Source organism: Arachis hypogaea, chromosome 19 (genome assembly GCF_003086295.3).
Source record: "Arachis hypogaea cultivar Tifrunner chromosome 19, arahy.Tifrunner.gnm2.J5K5, whole genome shotgun sequence".
NCBI lineage: Eukaryota > Viridiplantae > Streptophyta > Magnoliopsida > Fabales > Fabaceae > Arachis > Arachis hypogaea.
Window position 1 is genome coordinate 134,186,834 of NC_092054.1, and position 19,818 is coordinate 134,206,651.

The following is a 19,818-nucleotide window of genomic DNA, read 5'->3' on the forward strand; positions in this document are numbered from 1 at the left end:
CTAGTTGAGAAGGAATGATCTCAAGCCAGTTGCTAGAGGTTGGCTGGAGTTCATTCAACGCTCCATCCTCTCTACTAGCAATTGCTCTGAGGTCACTGTGAGGCGAGCTGTGATGATCCATTTCATTATGATTTACAATGAAGTGGAAGTTCATCAGTTAATCCCTTTGGAGATATACAATATTGTAGCAAAGACCTCAACCCTCTCTAGGCTGGCTTTTCCTCATCTCATCTCTCACTTGTGTGAGGCGGCCAAAGTCCAGATTGATAGAGATATATTTATTACAGTGGACAACCCAATCACCAAGAAGAGCATGGAGCACACTCAGGAACTTGGGCAAGCACCAATTCAGAAGCCAGTTCTCCCTCCTCAGAGGAAGCAGCTTGAATGGCCTCAAGAGCAAAGTATCCCTTCGTGTGAGCACTAGAATCAACTGGCAGTATCCATTGGACAGTTGATATCCACCATGGACCAACTGAAAAAAGAATATAGAAACCAGTCTATCATCCTTCATAAGCTGACTAAGGAGCAGAAGAAGCAGGGGTACGAGTTGGAAGAGTTGAAGTTCCAGAAGGGATCCTCCGGAGAGAGCAGTAGCTACTATGACTGAGGAGGTTGAGTTTCACCCTTATCTCCCTTATCTTATCTCTGTTTTCAGTACTTTATTCAATTTTCTGTTTTCCCATTCTGAGTTACATGATCACTGTTAGGATTTCTTGCTTTCTAGTTTAGTAAGTTAATTTTAAAATTTTTTTAATTAATTTTTTTTTAAAATTACTCATGTACCACCCATTAAACTTAAATAAAGTTTTAAGAAGAAGAGTAATAATAAAGTTTTTAAGGATTCGAGTTATATATGTCTTGTGTGTTTTAGTTGCTTTGACATGGTGGCCTCACCTCTATTTCTGAATGCATAAATTAACTGTGCATATTTGATGTTGGAGTTGAGTATATTGGTTCTCGAGGAACAGGAACTTAGAAAAATATTATTGAATCTCTGAAACAAGAAAAAGATTAACTCTTGGAGCAAAAGAAACAACAAAAGAAATAAAAAGAAAAATCAAAAGAAAAAGGTCCAAGACTTTGAGTACAATGGTTAGGAGGGTCAAAAGTGATCTAAAGCTCAAAAGAGTGATTTTCCCTAACCATATGCTTGTGGTGTAAAAGTGTCAAGTAACCTTTGAGACTGAGCACTTAAAGTGGTGACCTAATGCTGTTACAGAATATGCTTAAGGCTTTGAGCACCACTGTTTGGGAAAAAAAAGCAAAGAAAAAGTCGAAACAAAAAGTCGAAGCCTTAAAAAGTGATCTAAAAAAAATTTAATTTAAAATAAAGAAATTTATATTTATTTTTGACAATGCAAGATATTAATTTAATTTGTAGATATCATATTAATGATCATTCTTTAATTATCAAGAAGAGAATGTGCTAGTATTATTTAAAAAGATAGAAGAACTCTGATTTAACATAAAATTTTTCACATAAACAATTGAGAATATTTGTGCAAATGCTTACAAGGGTAACACTTCGAAATTTGTATGCAATGCAAACCAAATTACCTATGAAGTCAAATGTGTAAGTTTTGGTCAATATCTTAGGAGTTTAAGTATATAAACAATGACCTTCATAATGCAATGACCTTTTAAATTTAGTTGTTATTATTATGGTTTGTACATTACATTTATGTAGGTATCATAGGTTAATGATTAAATAATATTTTTATGACATTTTAGAGTTAATAAATAAAATTATCTTTTAGTATATATTTTGTTATTTTTTATATTCTTTATTTATTATATAATTTTTAATAATATTTTATTATTTTGATTAATAAAAATATTATAAAACGTTGGTTTTTGAAAAAGATAAAAAATTTCAAACGAATTGTTTTAGAATGTTTAGAATTTTTCAATAACTGTTTTAAGAGTTTTTAATTTTTTTTGCACCATGGGATTGGTCTAACACATGTGGATACTTAACGGCCATGTATAGCGAGTTAACGCTTTACATCAGTAATCATCATCAAACTAGCAGAGAGATTATATTGTCTAACAGAAATAAATGTTAGAGACTATTTTGTATATTTTAAAATTTGAGATTCTTTCGATTTTTAAAATTTCAGAGACTGGTTTGAATAATTACTAAAAAAATCCTTATAATATTATTTTGGTTCTAATACTTCTATTACATATACCAACTAAATCTCTAAAGTAGTCGCTCAAATTTACGGTTTTTATCTTTTTAGTGTCTTAAATATTTAAATGTTGTACCTAAGACAAAAATACAGAGACAGAGATACAAGAACAAAGAAACAGAGACAATTTCTAATATTTTTATGCTTTGTATTATGTTTGGAAGCAATTGACAAAAACTTGTCAAATATCTTTGTTTTGTATTTAAAAAGATAGATACAATTAACTAAATACATAACAAAAGACATTATATACCCTTTTGATTTTTTTAAAAATTAGAATATTTTTCGATCAAATTCTATTTTATAATAAAAGAAAACTCTTCTCTATGTCCTTTTGATCTTTTTCGATTAAATCCCAGTTGGTTTAACATTTATCTTCACTTCACATTTATATTCTTCCCATTTTCTTAATCCTTCATTTTTTTTACTTCCACCCTCATATTCTTCCTTCATCTTTTTCGCCCTTTTATCTTTTTCATTCTTACTTCTCCAGTTACGATACCTATAAGCATAGAATGGAGGTAAATTTTAGGAATGACCAAGCTAAGGTAACACAGATAAAGAAAAAAAAAAGAGATAGAGAAAGAGGAAGAGTCAGAAGAAATAACACCAAAAAGAGAATACGAAGCTAGAATTTTAATAAAAGAAGAACAAGTTTTAGTATTTGCAAAATATATTAAGGGTAAAAAAAATTATTAAAATGATCTCTAAATTATGTGACTCCATATGTTTTAACTAGAGACTGATACAAAAATTTGATTAAAAAATATGTATAATATATATTTTATTTGTCTTTTAAACTAAATATATTATAAAATATGATATTATCTTTTGTCTTTGATTATAAAGTACATTTGAATATTATAATATTTTTTATATTAAAATTTTGTTTTTAAAAATTTATCTAAATATAAAATAATAAATTTTTTTCCTCAAAAGTGAAGACATAATCTAACCTATAAGTAAGGGTGTGTTTGACAAACACATTAAAAAAAAAAAGTACGTTACAACTTTTTAAAAGCTTCTTTTTTTGTTTGGCAAATTTTTCTCTATGTAAAGGCAGAAGTGATTTTATTCAAAAAAAAAAAACCACGTATACAAAAAGCTATAATTTTTAACTTCTGCGTTATATTAATTGGCTTTTAGCCATGGACATTCAATATTTATTTTTCTTTTACCAATTTTATTCTTTATACATAGTATTGTATTATTTATAAAATTTTTATTATTTCTCTTTATATATGAGTTTTTTTATTATTATTTATTATTTATACTTTTTATTAATTTTTGTTTGATATTATATATTTTTATAATGGTATTTTTTGTGCATTATATTTATTATTATCTTTTTATAATATAATTTATTGATCCCATTAGATAAAATAAATTAAACAAAAAATTAATTATAAATAATAATAATAAAAAAAAGTATAACGTACTAAAAAAGAGTATTGAGAATATTAAAAATATACTATATAAAAATATATAAAAAAAATATTAAAAAAATAACATTATAATTTAATGTCATATTTTTTTTAATAATTATCTATCTAAAAGTGATATTTTAATTAATATTATTTAAATAATATTTATTTTATCAAAATTAATTTTAATATAAAATTGTCAAATATAAATTATATTGACACAGACTTAATTCTATTCAAAATCAAATTTATAAAATCATTTTTATTCGATTGACCAACCACAATCTAAAGACACACTAATAAATCAGATGACACGTGAGAAAGCAAACCATGGAGTGAGAAAAACGTGAAAAATAAAACAGTAATAATTAACAAGTACGCAAGGGAAGAAGGATTACGATGGGATGTTGCTGCTTAATAGAAAACAAAGTCCAACGCAAAAAATCAAATCAGAATATCAGATGAAAGAAACTCATGAAATCCAACATCTCTCTTATATCAGTTACTGTTAACAAGTCTCTTTATATAAGAACCTTAACTAACAACCACCTCATCCTCACACACACATACACACTCTCTCTCCCTCTCTGGATTTTTATGGCAAATTGAGCGAAAAACGTTTCTTACTTTCTCACTCACACTCTCTCTCCAACCATTTCGCGATGGAATCGCCGTCGCCTCCATCTCCTCCGCCTTCCGACAACTCCGACGCAGATAAACGCCTCCGGGAAGCCGAGGAGCGCCTCCGCGACGCCATCCAGGAGCTCCAACGCCGCCAGCGACGCGCCGCCGCCCTCCACCACCACCAGCAACCCCCTTGCTCGCCGACGGCAGGTTTGCCTCCGTGCGATCACGGCCCCGACGAGTCGTGCATCGCCCACGCTATCGGTAACCTGTGCCAAACCTTCCTTCTCTCGTATGGCGTCAGGGTTGGCATCGGCATCCTCCTACGCGCCTTCAAGCTCGTTCGCGGCCAGTCTTACGCTTCCCTCCTCGATCTTAAGGTCCGTTAAATCTTAATTCTGATCATATCTAAGATTTCATGATCATGCATGAAATTAGGGTTTGAATTTCCGTTTTACATTGATGTATAGTCATGGGAGCGAACCTTTGATTCAATTTCATGTGGCTGGTGTTGTAATTGAATTCTTCGTTTGTATGTCAGTTTGATAAGTAGTCAGTATCTTCTCCCCGGAAATTCAGTGTCCAATTGAAGACTATTTTTTTAAGGATGGTTTGTGTTCTTGTGAATGAAAAAAATTAGGTGTTGAAATAATTGCACTTTCAAATTTCTTGGGTAATATTTAAGTGGGCTGGTTGAAGCTTTGTAGCTTTCAGTTGTTTTTAGGTAATATTTGTGTGGCAGGATTGCACAAATGGAGATATACTGTGTTTGTCCATTTATGTGTTTTACATGCTGTACTTCAATGCAAATTGTAAACCATATGATCATATGCATGTCTTTTTTGTTTGCAGCAACTTGTTTCGGAAAAAGATCTAATAGTTAGGGAGGAAGCATGTCGCATTGGTCTACTTTTTGGTGGTTTCACTGGATCATATCATGGGCTTAGATGCTTGCTGCGGAAGTTGAGAAAGAAAGAGACGCCATGGAATGCGTAAGTTGCAGTAATGACAATGTTTTTTGTAGCTTAGTTAGTTAACTCTTTTGAAGCTTTTCATTCTGCTGTATGTAAATGCTTGAATGTTATTTTGCGCCGTTGACATTTGCACACATTGCTTATTTATGACTTCGTTTAAGGGGATGATGGAGCAGAATTTTAGCAGGTTCGGTTGCTGGTTTTTCAATTCTAGCATTAAATGATTCAAGTAGGAGGCGTACACTAGCACTATATCTTTTGGCTAGGGTAGCTCAGGTATTTGAAGGCTTACATCAATTTATTTAACATTCTTATCATATTTCAAAATGATCTGAAGGCACCAGTCTTATCTTATACATACTATTATATATCAGTGTGCTTATAATTCTGCAAAATCCAAGAACAAGTTCCACCTTTGGGGAAGTCATTGGAGACATGGAGATACTTTGCTCTTTGCCCTATCTTGTGCACAGGTATTCAAATCTTTCAAGATTTTGAAGAACACCAAGAAGTCAATACATAAAGTATCTGACTAAAAATCTGTTACTTCTCATCTATTGTCATGTTAAATTGGGTTCCTATGATGATTTTGTCAATCAAAATTGATTTTAGGTTATGTATGGCTTCGTCATGCGTCCTGAGAGCTTGCCAAAATCCTATCAGGACTTTATTCAGAAGACCGGGCCTGTTGCAGCACCTGTATACAAGGCTATAAGGGAAAACTGTAGAGGTCAGGCAGTTGACGTTGCTTCACTGCATGCTTACTTATCCCGCGTAGGAAAATCTGAGTACATAAAGTTAGAAGAATTTCCCTCCATTATTCCCTGTTCTATCATCCATCCTGGAACAAATTCATGTTTAGCTCATCAAGCAAAGGCAACATCAGCAACGTTTAAAAAAACTTTTCCACTTTACTTCTCTTTGACATTTGTGCCATTTGTTGTTCTGCGCCTACATAAGGTATTTCTTACCAAACTTACAAAATAACATATTTAACTTTTGTCATTGACATTTTTATTTGGGGCATTCTCTTTCTCATGATGAAGATTTTGTTTTCAGTTCACTGATGCGCCTTTCCGCACTTTCTGGTTTGCCATTAAAGGCGCTGTTCGCTCCACATCCTTTTTATCTGCTTTTGTTGGAATTTATCAGGTGTATGTTTGTTATTATTCTTGTTGGTTTCTAATGGGCAAATGTGATATTCTTCTTGTTCCTAAAGTATTTTTTGGTTTTCCAGGCAGTTGTGTGTTTATATAGGAAAGTTGCATCAAAAGATCACAAGATGTTATATTGGATATCAGGTGGAATAGCTGCACTATCAGTGCTATTGGAGAAAAAAGAGAGGCGCCGTGAACTAGCTTTATATGTTCTTCCCCGAGCTGTAGATTCATTATGGTATATCTTGGTTAACAGGCACCTGCTTCCAGATATCAGGAATGCTGAGGTATGCCTCAAGTTACTTCACACTGAATTGTTATGAGACTCATTTTTGCTTTTGAGGTCTTATGGTATTTGTCTTAGTTTGAGTGTCCATCTAGGTAATCAGACGATGTACGAACTTTATTTAAGGGAATTTAAGAAATGAAAAACAAGAATTAACAAAAGGGTGACCTGGTGCATGAGGTTGAGGACATAAAGTGATAAAACTGTGTCTTGGATTTTGAACCTCCGACCCTTAGGCTTAGATTAGGGAACAAGGCAACAACCTAAGTTACCTAACCATTGTATCATGTCTAACTCTTAGGAACTAAAAATGTAATTAAGGGAATTCTCTATCCATGGCTAAACCACTCATTTATGTATGACATAATTAATCCCTTTCTGATGCATGTTTTCGTCATTTTTGGGGTTATATGACCCATTATGTTAAGAGGATTGAAATTTTCTCTTTTGTTTTATGTTTTCAACTGGTACAGGTCTTCTTATTTTCTCTCTGCATGGGAGGGATCATGTATTACTTGGAATATGAACCAGAAACCATGGCCCCTTTTCTTAGGGGTCTGATCCACCGCTTTCTCGCCAGCAGAATTAGCAATCCAAGCCCACCTCCTAATCCAACATACCTGCAAAAGCTTGATAGCTTTACGAAGACAAAATTACAAGAGAGAAGAGAAATTGAACTTCCAGAAAAGTACAATCTCGAGTCTATTCCTGGCCTTTGATTCATACTTTTATATTTTGAGGGGCGCAGTTGGAAGGAACTGCCTTCTTGAACTCATCGGTTTTAGGTTATAGGATATTTGTATTCGATCATTTTAAGCTACTAATTTTTGGATTTAAAGGAAATGAGTATTTATTTAGCCATTGGTTTCCCCATTTCTTTCTTTCTTTAAAAAAGAACTAGTGAAGGTTCTCTCACTGCTTTGGCCTATGGTGTTTTAAGAATTATATTAGTATTATGTTCCATGTTCTATTTTAATTGTAAAGATCTAATATGGGGGAAAACTGAAGTACTATCTTATTTTAGTTTCCAACTTTATGTTCCATGTCTACCAGCAAGAGTAGAAAGAACTCACCCGGTGAAAACTGATCATTGACAATCTACTAAAAGTTGATGTTTCTTATCCGGCATCTGTCTCTCTCTTTCCCATTGAATATACAAAACATCAAGCTAGAAAACATTTCATATTTTCTTAAGATGTCATCCTTGGCTAATTTTTTTTGTTATGGAAGTAGAAATGGTGATATACCTTAACATTGTAATTTTTAGTGTTTTTCAAAACTGTGGAAGTACACAAATCGGAGGGTCCGATTTCTGTACCTCTAGAAATTAGACGATCTGATTTCTGTACCTCTAATAAATCGGACGGTCCGATTTCTGCTTTTCTAGTTAAACGATTCCACATTTGAGTATAACACCCCGACAATCCACATTTTAAAAAAACACCACTACTATTCCAATATTAAAAATAAAAAATTCGTCATCTTCTAAGTCATTATAATTTTAAATTGAAACAAAATGTATCATCATAATCGAGGATGTGGACAATAATCCAATATATTTAAACTAAATTAAACTCCTTTAAAATGCGGAGATTGATAAAATGAAAAAGTATATTAATCATCTTTGAATTAAAATAAAAGAGAATCATAAAATGAAAGTGATAAATTTAGTAGTAATTAATTTTTCATTTTTATTAATTTTTTACTTTAGATAATCTAAATTCATTTGAACCTATTCCATAATATTTTTTTGTCAATTATTTTACTCTAAAGGATCCAAATTCATGAACCTATTCCATAATAATTTTTGTCTAATAATTTCTGATACATTAATAATTAACAGTTTGGAAAAGTTAAAAACAATTTATTTCAGAATTCATAACATGTACGCATTGTAAATATGAAGAGATCTAAACTGATAAGTAACGAAAGTAATTGGTCCATAACATAGAAATTGGCAAAATTTTAACCTTACATTATATAAGTTAAAATAGCACATCTATACACATATTTCACCAAAGTTGGATGCAGCCTAGGAAATATATTATACAAGGTTGAGGACTAGCTTGGGCTTCCAATACTCACGGATACATTACAAAGGGGCCGAAAAAGGGGAAATAAAAGATGGCACTTCTAAATTTTTTACAATGATTTGTATTGTTCAATAAGATGGGACGCATGGAGCTTTGACGTAGGGGTCACCGTGCAACCTAGTTTTTTCAAATAAGAAATCTGCCAAACAAATAATATCTTTATTACATCCCTAAGATTTCAGATCTCTCCTCTATCATGCAAGTTGCAATTTAAAAAGTGAAATGTAGTATGTGAACCGTTGATAAAAAATCTGGGGTTGTATTTAACAAAACAAAACAAAAAAATATGGGGATAAATTAATAGGTAGTGAACGGTTTAGAAAATGTTTTTATTCTCTCAAATGTCCACTGTAGAGGAACCAGGTTAAGATTATATTGAGCAATTATACTCATAAAAACAAGGCAAAAGCGTATGAAATTCAGAATGAACAACTTATTAGAATTGCACACACAAACAGACTTTATATTTTCATGAACTTTCTCAAGGTGAATATCTTTATATTTTGTCATTCATTAAAATAATGTACCAGAAATAACGGACATGAGAAGATTAATATGTCCATTCACCAAAAAGTTTCTACCTGTTTGCCAGTTGGTGCTGCCGAACCCATCGCATTCTCAATCTTCTGCTTCAAGAAATGTTCCTGAAAAATACAATATACTCAGACCTCACACTTCAATATCAGAAACAACGTGAAAATTCATGGCTTGATATTTTATATTAGGGTATCAAAATCAACTCTAGTTTTTGTGTAAACCACCCTGTAATATAGGAAAATAAATAGGAAGGGTTTGAATAATTTGGTTAAGTATTCTTGAAGGTACAGCAAACCTGTTTTTCCCTCATAAGATGAGCACGTTTATCAGCAGGGATTTGCTCCCATCTCAAAACCTGCAAGGAAAGATATATCAGATTTCAATCAAGATATATAATAGTACCATTTTTTTTTTGAAAAAAATGTCTCTGCCATTATTGTAGAAATGAAGCCATGTCTGGCTTCAGCAACTTCAAAAGGCACTTACATGTTGAGCATACTGAAATGCCTCCTCAGAGCATAAACACAACTTTAGTTTATTCAACAAATCCTGACCAAAAAAATAAAAATAAAAAGGAAATGAGAAACAGATATCAAAAGATATTGACAGCATAGCCAGTTATCTCACAAGCTTGAACACAACAATGGAGGTAGTGAGAATAATATATGACAGACTTCTGTAGCCTTAGGCAAGTATTTTGCATGATAAAAGGGATTTAGATACATATTTTTTTTGAAGATGAGCATATAAACCCAAACACCCCCTTCATCTTAAGTAATTACCGATATCAATTCCAATTGCGGTATTGGAAATGTATAGCAGATCCTGAATATAAATATAAGCTCATGCTCTTAAAAGTAAAAATAAATGTCAAACAAAAATGAATGCCATACCACATGATTAAAAATGTGAAACAAATATGTAAGATAGTGATAGCCTGATAGGCAGTAAAAAACAAGCAGTGTAAAAATTACAGTTCTTGCCAGACCTTGTGTTTGTTTCTCTTATCTCTAAGGCGTTCCTCAATTACAAAACCAACCTGTATATACAGTAGGAGAACTGACTTTAGTTGCCAAACAAGGTTATTTATATTCGTCATGTGTGCATTTAAGAGAATTCCAGAAATTCATAAGGCACCATCCCTGAAATTACATCATTTACCGATTCTCATATTACATCCAAGCTAGAATTTTGGTAAAAAGAAATTATTCATGCTATAATAATCATCGCAGAGATGGCCTTAACAATATTCAAAGTGCTGTTCCGATAGATCAACTGGAAACAATTTATATTAGGTTGATTATTTTTGAGAAACAAATCACAAGTTGAAAATAATTACTTAAATCTTTCAGATGGAAAATCTCAGCTCTGGAAAACATAAAATTCTGCGCGCTGCGTGTACCCCGCATTATAATCACCTTGTCAAGCAATCTCTTTTGATCTTGAAATGCTTTCTTCTTGGCCCATTTATGGAATAAATGGGAAACAACAGATCTGTCCTCAACATTGAATCTGTGGAACATAACATGAGATTAACAAAACTAGTTTTTCAAAATCAATTACTGCTTATATACGCAAGAGATGATGGTATAATATAACTTCACAATATGGAAGAGGAACCTTCTTAAGAAAGTATTCCCATTGTTTGCCTCTTCAAATTCTGCAAGCTCATTGGAAGACTCGGTAATATGACTATTGAGTAAGTCATTAGGCATGGGGACCACCTCTTCTTCAAACTGTTGCTCTTTTAGCAGCTCATTGGCATTAAGCTTGGCATTTTCCTTTTGAACAGCTTCTTGCTTTAGTTGTACTTGTATATTCATTTCGCCCTACAAAAGTATGTAATACTATTCATTGAGGGCATAATTATATATTGATGTGATGCAACAGGGAATTGCAAGATTTAGAGGGAAAAATAATTCCTGTGACGATAAATAATGACTCTAAACCACATCCAAAGCTTGATAAACAGTCACAATAGTTTGCATGACGTACCTGAACCTCTAAAAGATGATTGGGGATTTCTCTCAGAAATCGTGAAGGTTGAAGCATCTGCGAAGAGAGAAAATTAGACAACTCGGAAAAAGAAGAAAAAAAAGGGGAATTTTTTGTGGTTTTTGTTGGGGGGGAGAATAGCTCGAGTAATGGTAAACAAACCTGCCAATTTGAGTCCATCATAACATGGAGAATGAAAAGCTTTTGCCGAGCACGCGTCATTGCAACATATAACAAACGTCTTTCTTCCTTAAAACCATTTGAGAATTGGAATCATAAACAATTTAGTAAAGGACAGGAATAAGTGCATAATTCATCCAATTATTAAGCAATAAGAATTTACCTCAACTAATGCCCCTGTCTCCTTTATAATGCCTTTGTAATCATGTAGTAGAGGAATCTCAGATTCATTTACCTATTTTACATAACAAATCATCAGCAATGACTAAGTGCTGAGAAGACGAATCTACCTTGTAAACTGCAAAACCTTTTCGCTGTGAATCAATATTTGATTAATGCACCTTAACTATGAAGACAACATCCCACTCTAAACCTTTTGCCTGTGCAGGTCAAAGAAGATTAAACATGGATTACTTTGGAGCATAATACCAATTCTCACAAACTATTTTATGTAGGTACCTGATGAATGGTTGTCAATGTCACAGAATTTTCATTATCCTTCCTCCGAGCACGAAAGTTCTCTGTTTCGCGCTCAAATAAAAAATCTAGGAATGCCTTCAGCATAAAACTGCAGCCTTTGTCTTCTGATATTTCCCTTTTCTCTTTTATCTCAAGAAATTTAGTAGATAAAAACTCAGAGACATCATCCAGCAAGTATTGACGAACCTGAATAAAGGAGCAATTCAAGCAATGTATGAAGAAAACTGGGTAAGAATGTCTAAGTGAGAAGCAAAGTAGAACAAAGTAGGGAAGAGGGCTATGCATAACTTTGTAGAGAAAGTGTGTTACCTAGAAATGCAAAGATATATAAACATTATTGACTACTAAAATACTATTTCAGCATATATAAATACAACAACATTTTCCCAACTACAAAATGATAGTTGATCCTGAACTTATTCTTGCATCAAATACTTACAGATCTGATATCGTAGTCTTCATTCAGCAATGTCCCTCCATCAACATCAACACTTGCCCGTTTCTCCAGAAGGTATTTCTAAATTCAAAGCATACGGAATAGTGACCTCATATTTCTAACTTGAAAATCATGATGTTATACAATATTATAATTAAGTTCTACATTGCTCAAGGATATATGGCCAAGTGACTAGCATCCTTTCCCCGTTGAGCTAGCTTTAGGAGTGGAACTACCCACAATCTTAAGATGGTGTCAAAGTATATCCTATGATTAAATTGGACAACCAACAGATATCTAACCCTGCAAAGATAATCTAGCATCCTTCCTCCCTGATCTAGCATTATTCAAGTGGGGTTAGAGACACTATGTATGAGATGTTATCTTAAGTTTAGAACTTTAAATTTAACATGTTATACATTCCAACAAAATACATGAATATAGTTAAAAACAAAAAAGAACAAGTTCAAACAACTAAAAATCAGCAGATTGCACCACTTTAAGAAAATAATAACAATAATCACATGTCAAGAAAATGATTCCATCTGTCTGGTAAGACGAACCTCGGGTATCAAGTCTGCCACACTAGTTATGATAGCTGAGATTGATTTTTCCTGTCATCAAATAGCCAAGGCATCCATTCAAGTGAGAGAAATTTATATTATGAAAGGTGAAAGTCGAATAATCATTGGATCATTAAGGAACGTTAATCACTCAGAAGCCATGTGACATTTCTAAGAGGTCAGATGATAGTAAGGAAGAGATGAAAAATAATTAGAGAACAAAGAATACTCTCTTACAAAGTAAAAGTGAAAACTATGAGAAGAAGAAAGGTACAAAAACAACAATCCCACAATTTCTTCACTTTGTAGACTAATAAATGTTAAACAAAATTCGAACATCAATATATTAGATCACAGATAATAGTTTATAGAGAACATTTACCCTGAGAACAAGTTTCGATATCATCTCTAGAGTAGTCAGAACCTTCCTTCCATGGGTAAGCTCACTCCTATAATCAGTGAGAGCTCCAAAAGTCGTTATACCAAGATTACCAACTAGTTTTCAAGACTATACAATGGAACAAGAATGCAAAAAACACATGTATATGAATATTTTTTTTCCCCAAACCTTTTAAAGGTACCAGAAATCTTTGCACTAAATATGTCACTAGCAGCTAATATGAAACTGCATTTTCTAATAGTTGAAATCTTGTTGATATGATCAATCACCTGCAAATAGAAAAATTAATTGGAACTACATGCTGAAAGGATTTCCATAAACTGAAGAAAATATAGAAAGCAACCAAAAGTATATGCTCTCTTAAGCATGTTAAGACTACAAATCTTTATAAAACTTGTACCCTCTTTTTTTGATCTTTCTCAAATTGCAGTAAAGCCTTAAAGACACGGATATATGAGCTATCATCACAAACAGGCAGTGCTGTTCTAAGCATGGCAATAATAGTTCTCACCACCTGTTATAAGAGAGGAAAATTTAACAATTTATGACATGCATGCAAAGAAAAAGAGGCAATAATTCACAAAGTATGTAGTTATTATATCATAAACATAAAATTTTCAAGATCTTAAGAATATAGAAATTGAGTGTACCCCATATAGGGATCATCCAGTCAATTTTCAATGTACACTTGTTTAGATTTTAGACAGCAAGGAAAACATAATATGGAAGTCCATCACATTCCATTGAATTATATACCAGTTAAATGGTTCAGCCAATTTTGGAAGTTCATTGATTTCTTAGCACAGATTGGGAAATATAGGTGGGATGAAGCATATGTAATTGTTGATAATCTCAACCTAAATTATCATGTTATCTGTTACTACATTTGGATCGAATAGTATTCAAAGCACAAATCACTTACATATTAACAATTGTAAACTAGCAAGCATCATCATTTTTACTTCAAATGGAAAAAAAAAAGACCTTTTTTCTGTAAAAAGCCACCCCATGAATGTTAAATGGTATTTTCCTATCACGAAACGCAATTTGAAAGGCTTTTCCTGATATCTGAAACAGAAAGAAACAGTACGAAAGACCATTCCTTCAGTCAAATGTAGGGTAATTACTTTTGCACAAAGTTACAATAGCAAGCAACAACAACCTCACCTGCCTACGGTAAAGAATCGCAATGTTACCAAAAGAACAGGTAGTTTCTGAATGACTAGATGAAATTTCTATAATTTTGTCAGCAACAAATGCACATTGTGCATCCTCATTGTTACACTCCTTTACAACTATCTGCATATTATTATCAAAGTTGTTTTGCCATATCAACAAGAAAATCACTATAAACTATAAAGCATACTTTACAAAACAGCGCATAGCAAGGCATAAGTACCTTGGATCCAGAAGAGTTATCAGTAAGAACATTCTTCATTTGACATCGCTTAGCATTATTTCGAATAAGAGAAGATGCAGCTTCTACAATGCAGCGTGTGGACCGGTAGTTTTTGTTAAGCCTAATCTGAAGTTAAAAAGGTAAGTTATGCAAGTTCGCTAGTGCAGACAATTAATAAGATTATCTCGTGTGCAATTTTCTGTCAATTTATACAGCATATCCAATTATGAGTAAACTGTAGTATAAAAACATGTCACAAGGACAACAGACACCTCTTTGTAGTTAGGAAAATCCTTGCGAAAGGACATAAATCCAGAAACATCAGCTCCATTGAAACTGAAAATGGACTGTCAAGCAAAAAAGACATTGGTTAGACCAGTAATTAGACGGGGAAAAATGTACAGATATGTGACCACCAACTTCTCAAACTTCTACGGGTATAAGAATAAAATATTTAAACCTGATCATCGTCACCGACAATTGTTATTTTATGATGGGAGGCCAGAATCCTCAGAAGTTTGTATTGCATGGTACTGGTATCTTGGAACTCATCAATAACAATGGCTTTCCATGAATCCTGACACTCTCTGAAAACTAATAAATAATTTAGATGAGCATAATGTTAGCACAACCAAATGTAACAAGTGAAGAGATTTTAGTTAATTGTGTTTCAGAAAAGACTTACCTTCAGGAAAATCAGTGAGGAGCTTCACTGAACAGCTGATTAAGTCATGATAATCCAGAGCATTACAAGATTTTAATATGCTATTGTAATGCACAAGAATTTCAGCCTGATTAAAATCCAGGGCAAAGAATTAGAGTTGCTAAAGTAGAACAAGGGTCTGTGTCTGTGTGTGCATGCAACTGTCGGGAAAAAAAATTTCTTATTAGCTTACGCCTATCTCATTGCCCAGTTCGCAATAATCAGCAGAAGTTCTTCCCGAGGCTTTGGCCTGAAATGTTGTATTACATATGACCATGCCAAAATTTAACAAATTAACATATCAGCAGCATAAGAAAAGAATTTTTTTTTTTCAAAAAGGAAGACCCTTATTCGTTCAGTGAAAAAATTAATGTGGCCTTGTAAAGGACAGTTTTAAAAGTTAAAGCCTAATCATGTAATAGAACCAAACAGCTGAACCTTCCGGCTCTTTAACCATATGTAGGATAAAATGTCCCAGGTCAAGAACTATCAAGTTTTTTGACAGACTTCTTTGTACAAGGCAGATTATACTAATGAATAATAGAACTATAAAAAGAACCACAAACCTGAGTCACAAACTTTTGCCATTTCTTTGCCTTATCCTTGAACTGTTTGGGTGTTAGTACGCCTTTGGACTCTTCACCAACCAACGATGCACCATCTTTTGACCTATTTTTTCCATTTTCTAATAATCGAATGGCCTCAATGACTGCATTTCGTTGTTGTCCCTGCCCATATATTAAGAATTCAGATGTACGACCTATCCTGCAATATAAATTTAGGAATTACTTGAGCAACATAGTAAAATCTGAAGTGCCACGTAACTTTTTAATATGTTTTCGTTAGTTTTTAATTCTTTTGTTCTACTTCTTCCTCCCCTTTCTCTAGCAAAATCATGGATGGATTATGAATAAAGACAGCTGCAATAATTACCATTCAGATAGAAAGAAAAATCAACTCTAGTTCCAGTAAGTGAGAGAAAAATCTCCATCAGTCCATCAAATTCAGGGTAACATACTTTTCTGCATGTGAACGACACAGCTGTAGGGAAAATGAATGAAAAGTGCTGATTGTGAGTTCCTTAGCCGTTGCCTTCCCAGCTATGGCTCCAATTCGTTCTCTCATTTCCGAAGCTGCTGCTGTTGTGAACGTCATTGCAAGAATGTTCAATGGACTAATGCCCTGCAGATATTTATCAGAAAATATAACTTTGTTAAATATATGCAAATGGTGGAAACAGATAAACTCAGAAGATAGGGAAAGGTGGCAAAGAATCAAAGATAAGGGCATAGTATATTTAGCTCATATCACCTCATTAAGCAGCATCAAAACTCGACCAACCATTGTCGATGTCTGGTGCAAAAAAAAAAAAAGTTAATGCAATTCAGCATCAATGTGAATAACCAGATACCAAAACTATCAACAGAAGAGAAAGAAATAACACGCAATGGACCACAAACAATAGATAAAAACTAAAACACCTTTCCACTTCCAGGGCCAGCTACAATCATCAAAGGGGTTGAAATATCAGTGCAAGCTGCTTCTCTCTGCCTCTCATTTAGGTTTTGCAAGTAATTCGAATACTCCTCCGGCATTTCCCTACTTTTCAAACTATCTCTATTAGCATCGAATTCTTCTTCTTTAGTTTCCAAATCAACCCCAAAGCTAACAAATTCACCACTTCCTACAGCCATAGAATCAATACTCAGATCAACAGCATCGCCGAAATCATTGCTCTCTCTCAAAACAACCTCGCCGCAGCTCCGGCTACAATCTAGCAACTCACTCCGCCCTACCTCTTTCTCTGCGGCTTTCTGCTGACACAAATTATCAATCTCTTCCAAGAAGGACTCATCAAAATCATCATCCAAAAGTCCGGTTGCCGAGAAATAATCCGGTGCTGACTTAGAGCACTCTGGTTCCTTCCTAAGAGTATCAAAACACGATCCAAAAGCATTCTCCTTTTCACTCTCCTCGCCGCCAACTGCGTTAACCGCCATTTTCCCCTCACTCAGATCATTGTCACGAGCATAACTACCATTCCACGTTGAATTGTGGCACGTGTTGAATTGGATCTCTCCAAGAGGAACCCTCTTTGCAGGGGCATCAAATTCACACCCAATCTTCATTCTGCAAAACATAAAAAACACACTTCAGAATCAGATTACAGCGAAATTATCTGCAATTTATGAACCTAATTTAAAAAGAAATAGGAAATCGAGCGCTAAATAAATTAAGAAGAGAAATTACTGGAGAGAAGGGAAGGCAGAAGAATTAGAAGGTCTTTTGAGAGGGAGGAGTGGCTTTGCGGCCCTGAAAATGGCGGAGATTCGGCCACTGTTATGGTGGTCTCCCATTGTGCCGGTGTACCTCTACTACCACCGCCGTTGCCACGAGTTCAGGCGAGTGAGTGGGTCAGTGAGTTACAGATTCGGTGTGCAACTGTGCATAGTTACGAAGCGCCAAAGGACTCTTCTCTTTGCGTTTTTGATTTTTTTTTTTTTTCTCTCACTGATTTTAGTATTTTACTCTTTTCTCCGGGATGAAGATTTTCTAAATTGAGAAATTAAATATTTAATATTTTGAATTAAGATATTCAGCAGTACATATGGGATTTTTTGAAATAAATAAAATAAATATTTTAATTACGAATATATATTAATTTGAGAATATTTACGAATTTTTATTAAGTGACTTATCTCGTCTACCATATAAACGAGATAAGTATAGCCATATCTGATTTATACTGTAAAATGTATTGATGCATCCAGGATTGATTTTGTGTCTTTGGAGTTTATACTTGTTCTCCAGATTATCAAATTTGTTCTTGTACTGCTATCATATAGGACATTCTGTTAATGATTTAACTTTGACCTCATGGTGGGACTACATTGAAGCTAAATGAAATTCTTTTAGATTCAAATAGGACACTTAAACCTTTAGGACCAAAACAAGATTACGTCCAAACGTAGGGAACTAATTTAGTACTTTACCCACATATTATTATCTCGAGTTAAACCTCATTTTGACTCATGGAATTTTCACTCGACTTCAATTTCAACCCCCAAATTTAAGTTACCTAATTAAGACTCCAAATATTGGATCGTAACTCACGTTTACCCCTAGAGTTATCTCCGTTGACAAAGATCTAATGTGGCACGTTAAGTTGTCAAAGTGTGAATCCACGTGGCATTCACCTTGTCAAGGTGGATGTGTAACGGTTGAATGATGTGGTAAAAGTTGATTTTACTCGTTTAACCCTTCTAAAGATGTTAAAAACCTGATTTGCAGCACTCTTTTTCCAAAATGTTCGAAACTTTGCTGAAGATATGATGAGTTCAAGAAGCCAAGCTTCAGGGAGCTCTGCGCGATCACGTTCTCATGGCGCTTCTATGAGGAACCTTAATCATGGGAGATTAGGAAAGATTCTTGATTGGTGTGGTGGTGGAATACGTCCAGTGCTTTGATGGTCTGGGACGAATGCCAATTTTGAGAGACCCTTTTATAGGTGTCTACATTATAATGTAAGTTCAACATCTTCTTCTTCAATGTGTTGCTACCGATACTTTTGTTGATGGGTATGCTAAAATATTTTTCTTTTTCTCGGTTGTTGAGGAATTGACAGAGTTATGAGAGAATGTGGTGTGATCTTTTTTTATGTGGGCAGATGCCGAGAAAGAACAAAGTTTAGTGGGTAAAGCACAACCTACAAGCAATGATGATAGTTGAAAAATGAATTTAACATGGAGAATTAACACAATAGAAGGTGAAATTAGGTGTTTGAAACTATGGATTAGTATTTTAAGTTTGATTATTTGTTTAGGTGTGCTTGTGACTGTTGTGTATAGTGTAAGTGTAACAGTCTAATTTTCATACCGAAATTTGAGTGGTACCAACTTGTCTTCCTAATTATTATCTATTATTTAATAAATATGAGTCTAATCGTAATTAACACATTGTCGATTTACGGATAATTTTTTGTTTAAAAATGTTAAATCATTAATACAAAAACATACATCACAAAGTTATAGAAAGCTAGCAAGTAAAGTATATAATATTAGTAATATAGTTAACCATCTAAATATATATAAGACTCAAGTCTACAATCATGCATCGTTAACCACGTACGAATAGATAACACTTCTATCATAGCTAGATAATATTTATATACATATGTACATATGACATTCCAGGTCTTGGCCTGTCCAAAAAGCCCCTAAACTGATACACAAGCTAGCCTAATTCTTTCTATAATCCTAGTCTCTCTAAGGTCACAAAAGTGAGGGGAATATACTCTAGGTCTTCAAATGTGACTACATAGGGTGTCGTCAAAACAACAGCAACTATATGGTCTTTTTTTTTTCCTTCTCTC

At 33.6% G+C, this 19,818-nt stretch overlaps 2 protein-coding genes across 11 annotated transcripts; one reads left to right on the forward strand and one right to left on the reverse strand.

Annotated features, from left to right (window-relative positions):
* Nucleotides 1-4,002: 4,002 nt before the first annotated feature.
* LOC112776069 (uncharacterized) lies at nucleotides 4,003-7,533 on the forward strand. Its single transcript, XM_025820044.3, has 8 exons — nucleotides 4,003-4,623; nucleotides 5,096-5,235; nucleotides 5,394-5,493; nucleotides 5,592-5,690; nucleotides 5,830-6,177; nucleotides 6,277-6,369; nucleotides 6,455-6,661; nucleotides 7,134-7,533. The coding sequence occupies exons 1-8, from the start codon at nucleotides 4,282-4,284 to the stop codon at nucleotides 7,377-7,379; spliced, it is 1,575 nt and encodes a 524-aa protein (XP_025675829.1). The 5' UTR covers nucleotides 4,003-4,281; the 3' UTR covers nucleotides 7,380-7,533.
* Nucleotides 7,534-8,614: 1,081 nt separating this feature from the next.
* On the reverse strand, nucleotides 8,615-18,022 carry LOC112775712 (ATP-dependent DNA helicase SRS2-like protein At4g25120). 10 transcript variants are annotated; one of them, XR_011877144.1, is made up of 29 exons: nucleotides 17,697-18,022; nucleotides 16,928-17,576; nucleotides 16,758-16,799; nucleotides 16,465-16,628; nucleotides 16,013-16,211; nucleotides 15,640-15,696; nucleotides 15,429-15,534; nucleotides 15,204-15,337; nucleotides 15,016-15,090; nucleotides 14,744-14,869; nucleotides 14,512-14,643; nucleotides 14,329-14,412; nucleotides 13,745-13,858; nucleotides 13,513-13,613; nucleotides 13,327-13,393; nucleotides 12,945-12,995; nucleotides 12,385-12,462; nucleotides 11,925-12,131; nucleotides 11,807-11,845; nucleotides 11,629-11,700; nucleotides 11,448-11,534; nucleotides 11,286-11,342; nucleotides 10,911-11,119; nucleotides 10,709-10,802; nucleotides 10,330-10,432; nucleotides 9,777-9,839; nucleotides 9,586-9,645; nucleotides 9,335-9,397; nucleotides 8,615-8,892 (listed from the first exon to the last, which is right to left on the reverse strand). XR_011877144.1 is itself a non-coding variant. In XM_025819544.3 (29 exons), exons 1-29 carry the CDS (start codon nucleotides 17,801-17,803, stop codon nucleotides 8,803-8,805), a joined length of 3,378 nt encoding a protein of 1,125 aa, XP_025675329.1. In that variant the 5' UTR covers nucleotides 17,804-18,022; the 3' UTR covers nucleotides 8,615-8,802. The 10 variants fall into 10 exon arrangements, 2 of the variants coding, with proteins under 2 accessions (XP_025675329.1, XP_072083148.1); XR_011877143.1 differs by having other exon boundaries at nucleotides 10,279-10,432; XR_003189651.3 differs by lacking the exon at nucleotides 10,330-10,432 and adding an exon at nucleotides 10,279-10,329 and having other exon boundaries at nucleotides 10,630-10,802.
* Between the last annotated feature and the right edge of the window lie 1,796 nt (nucleotides 18,023-19,818).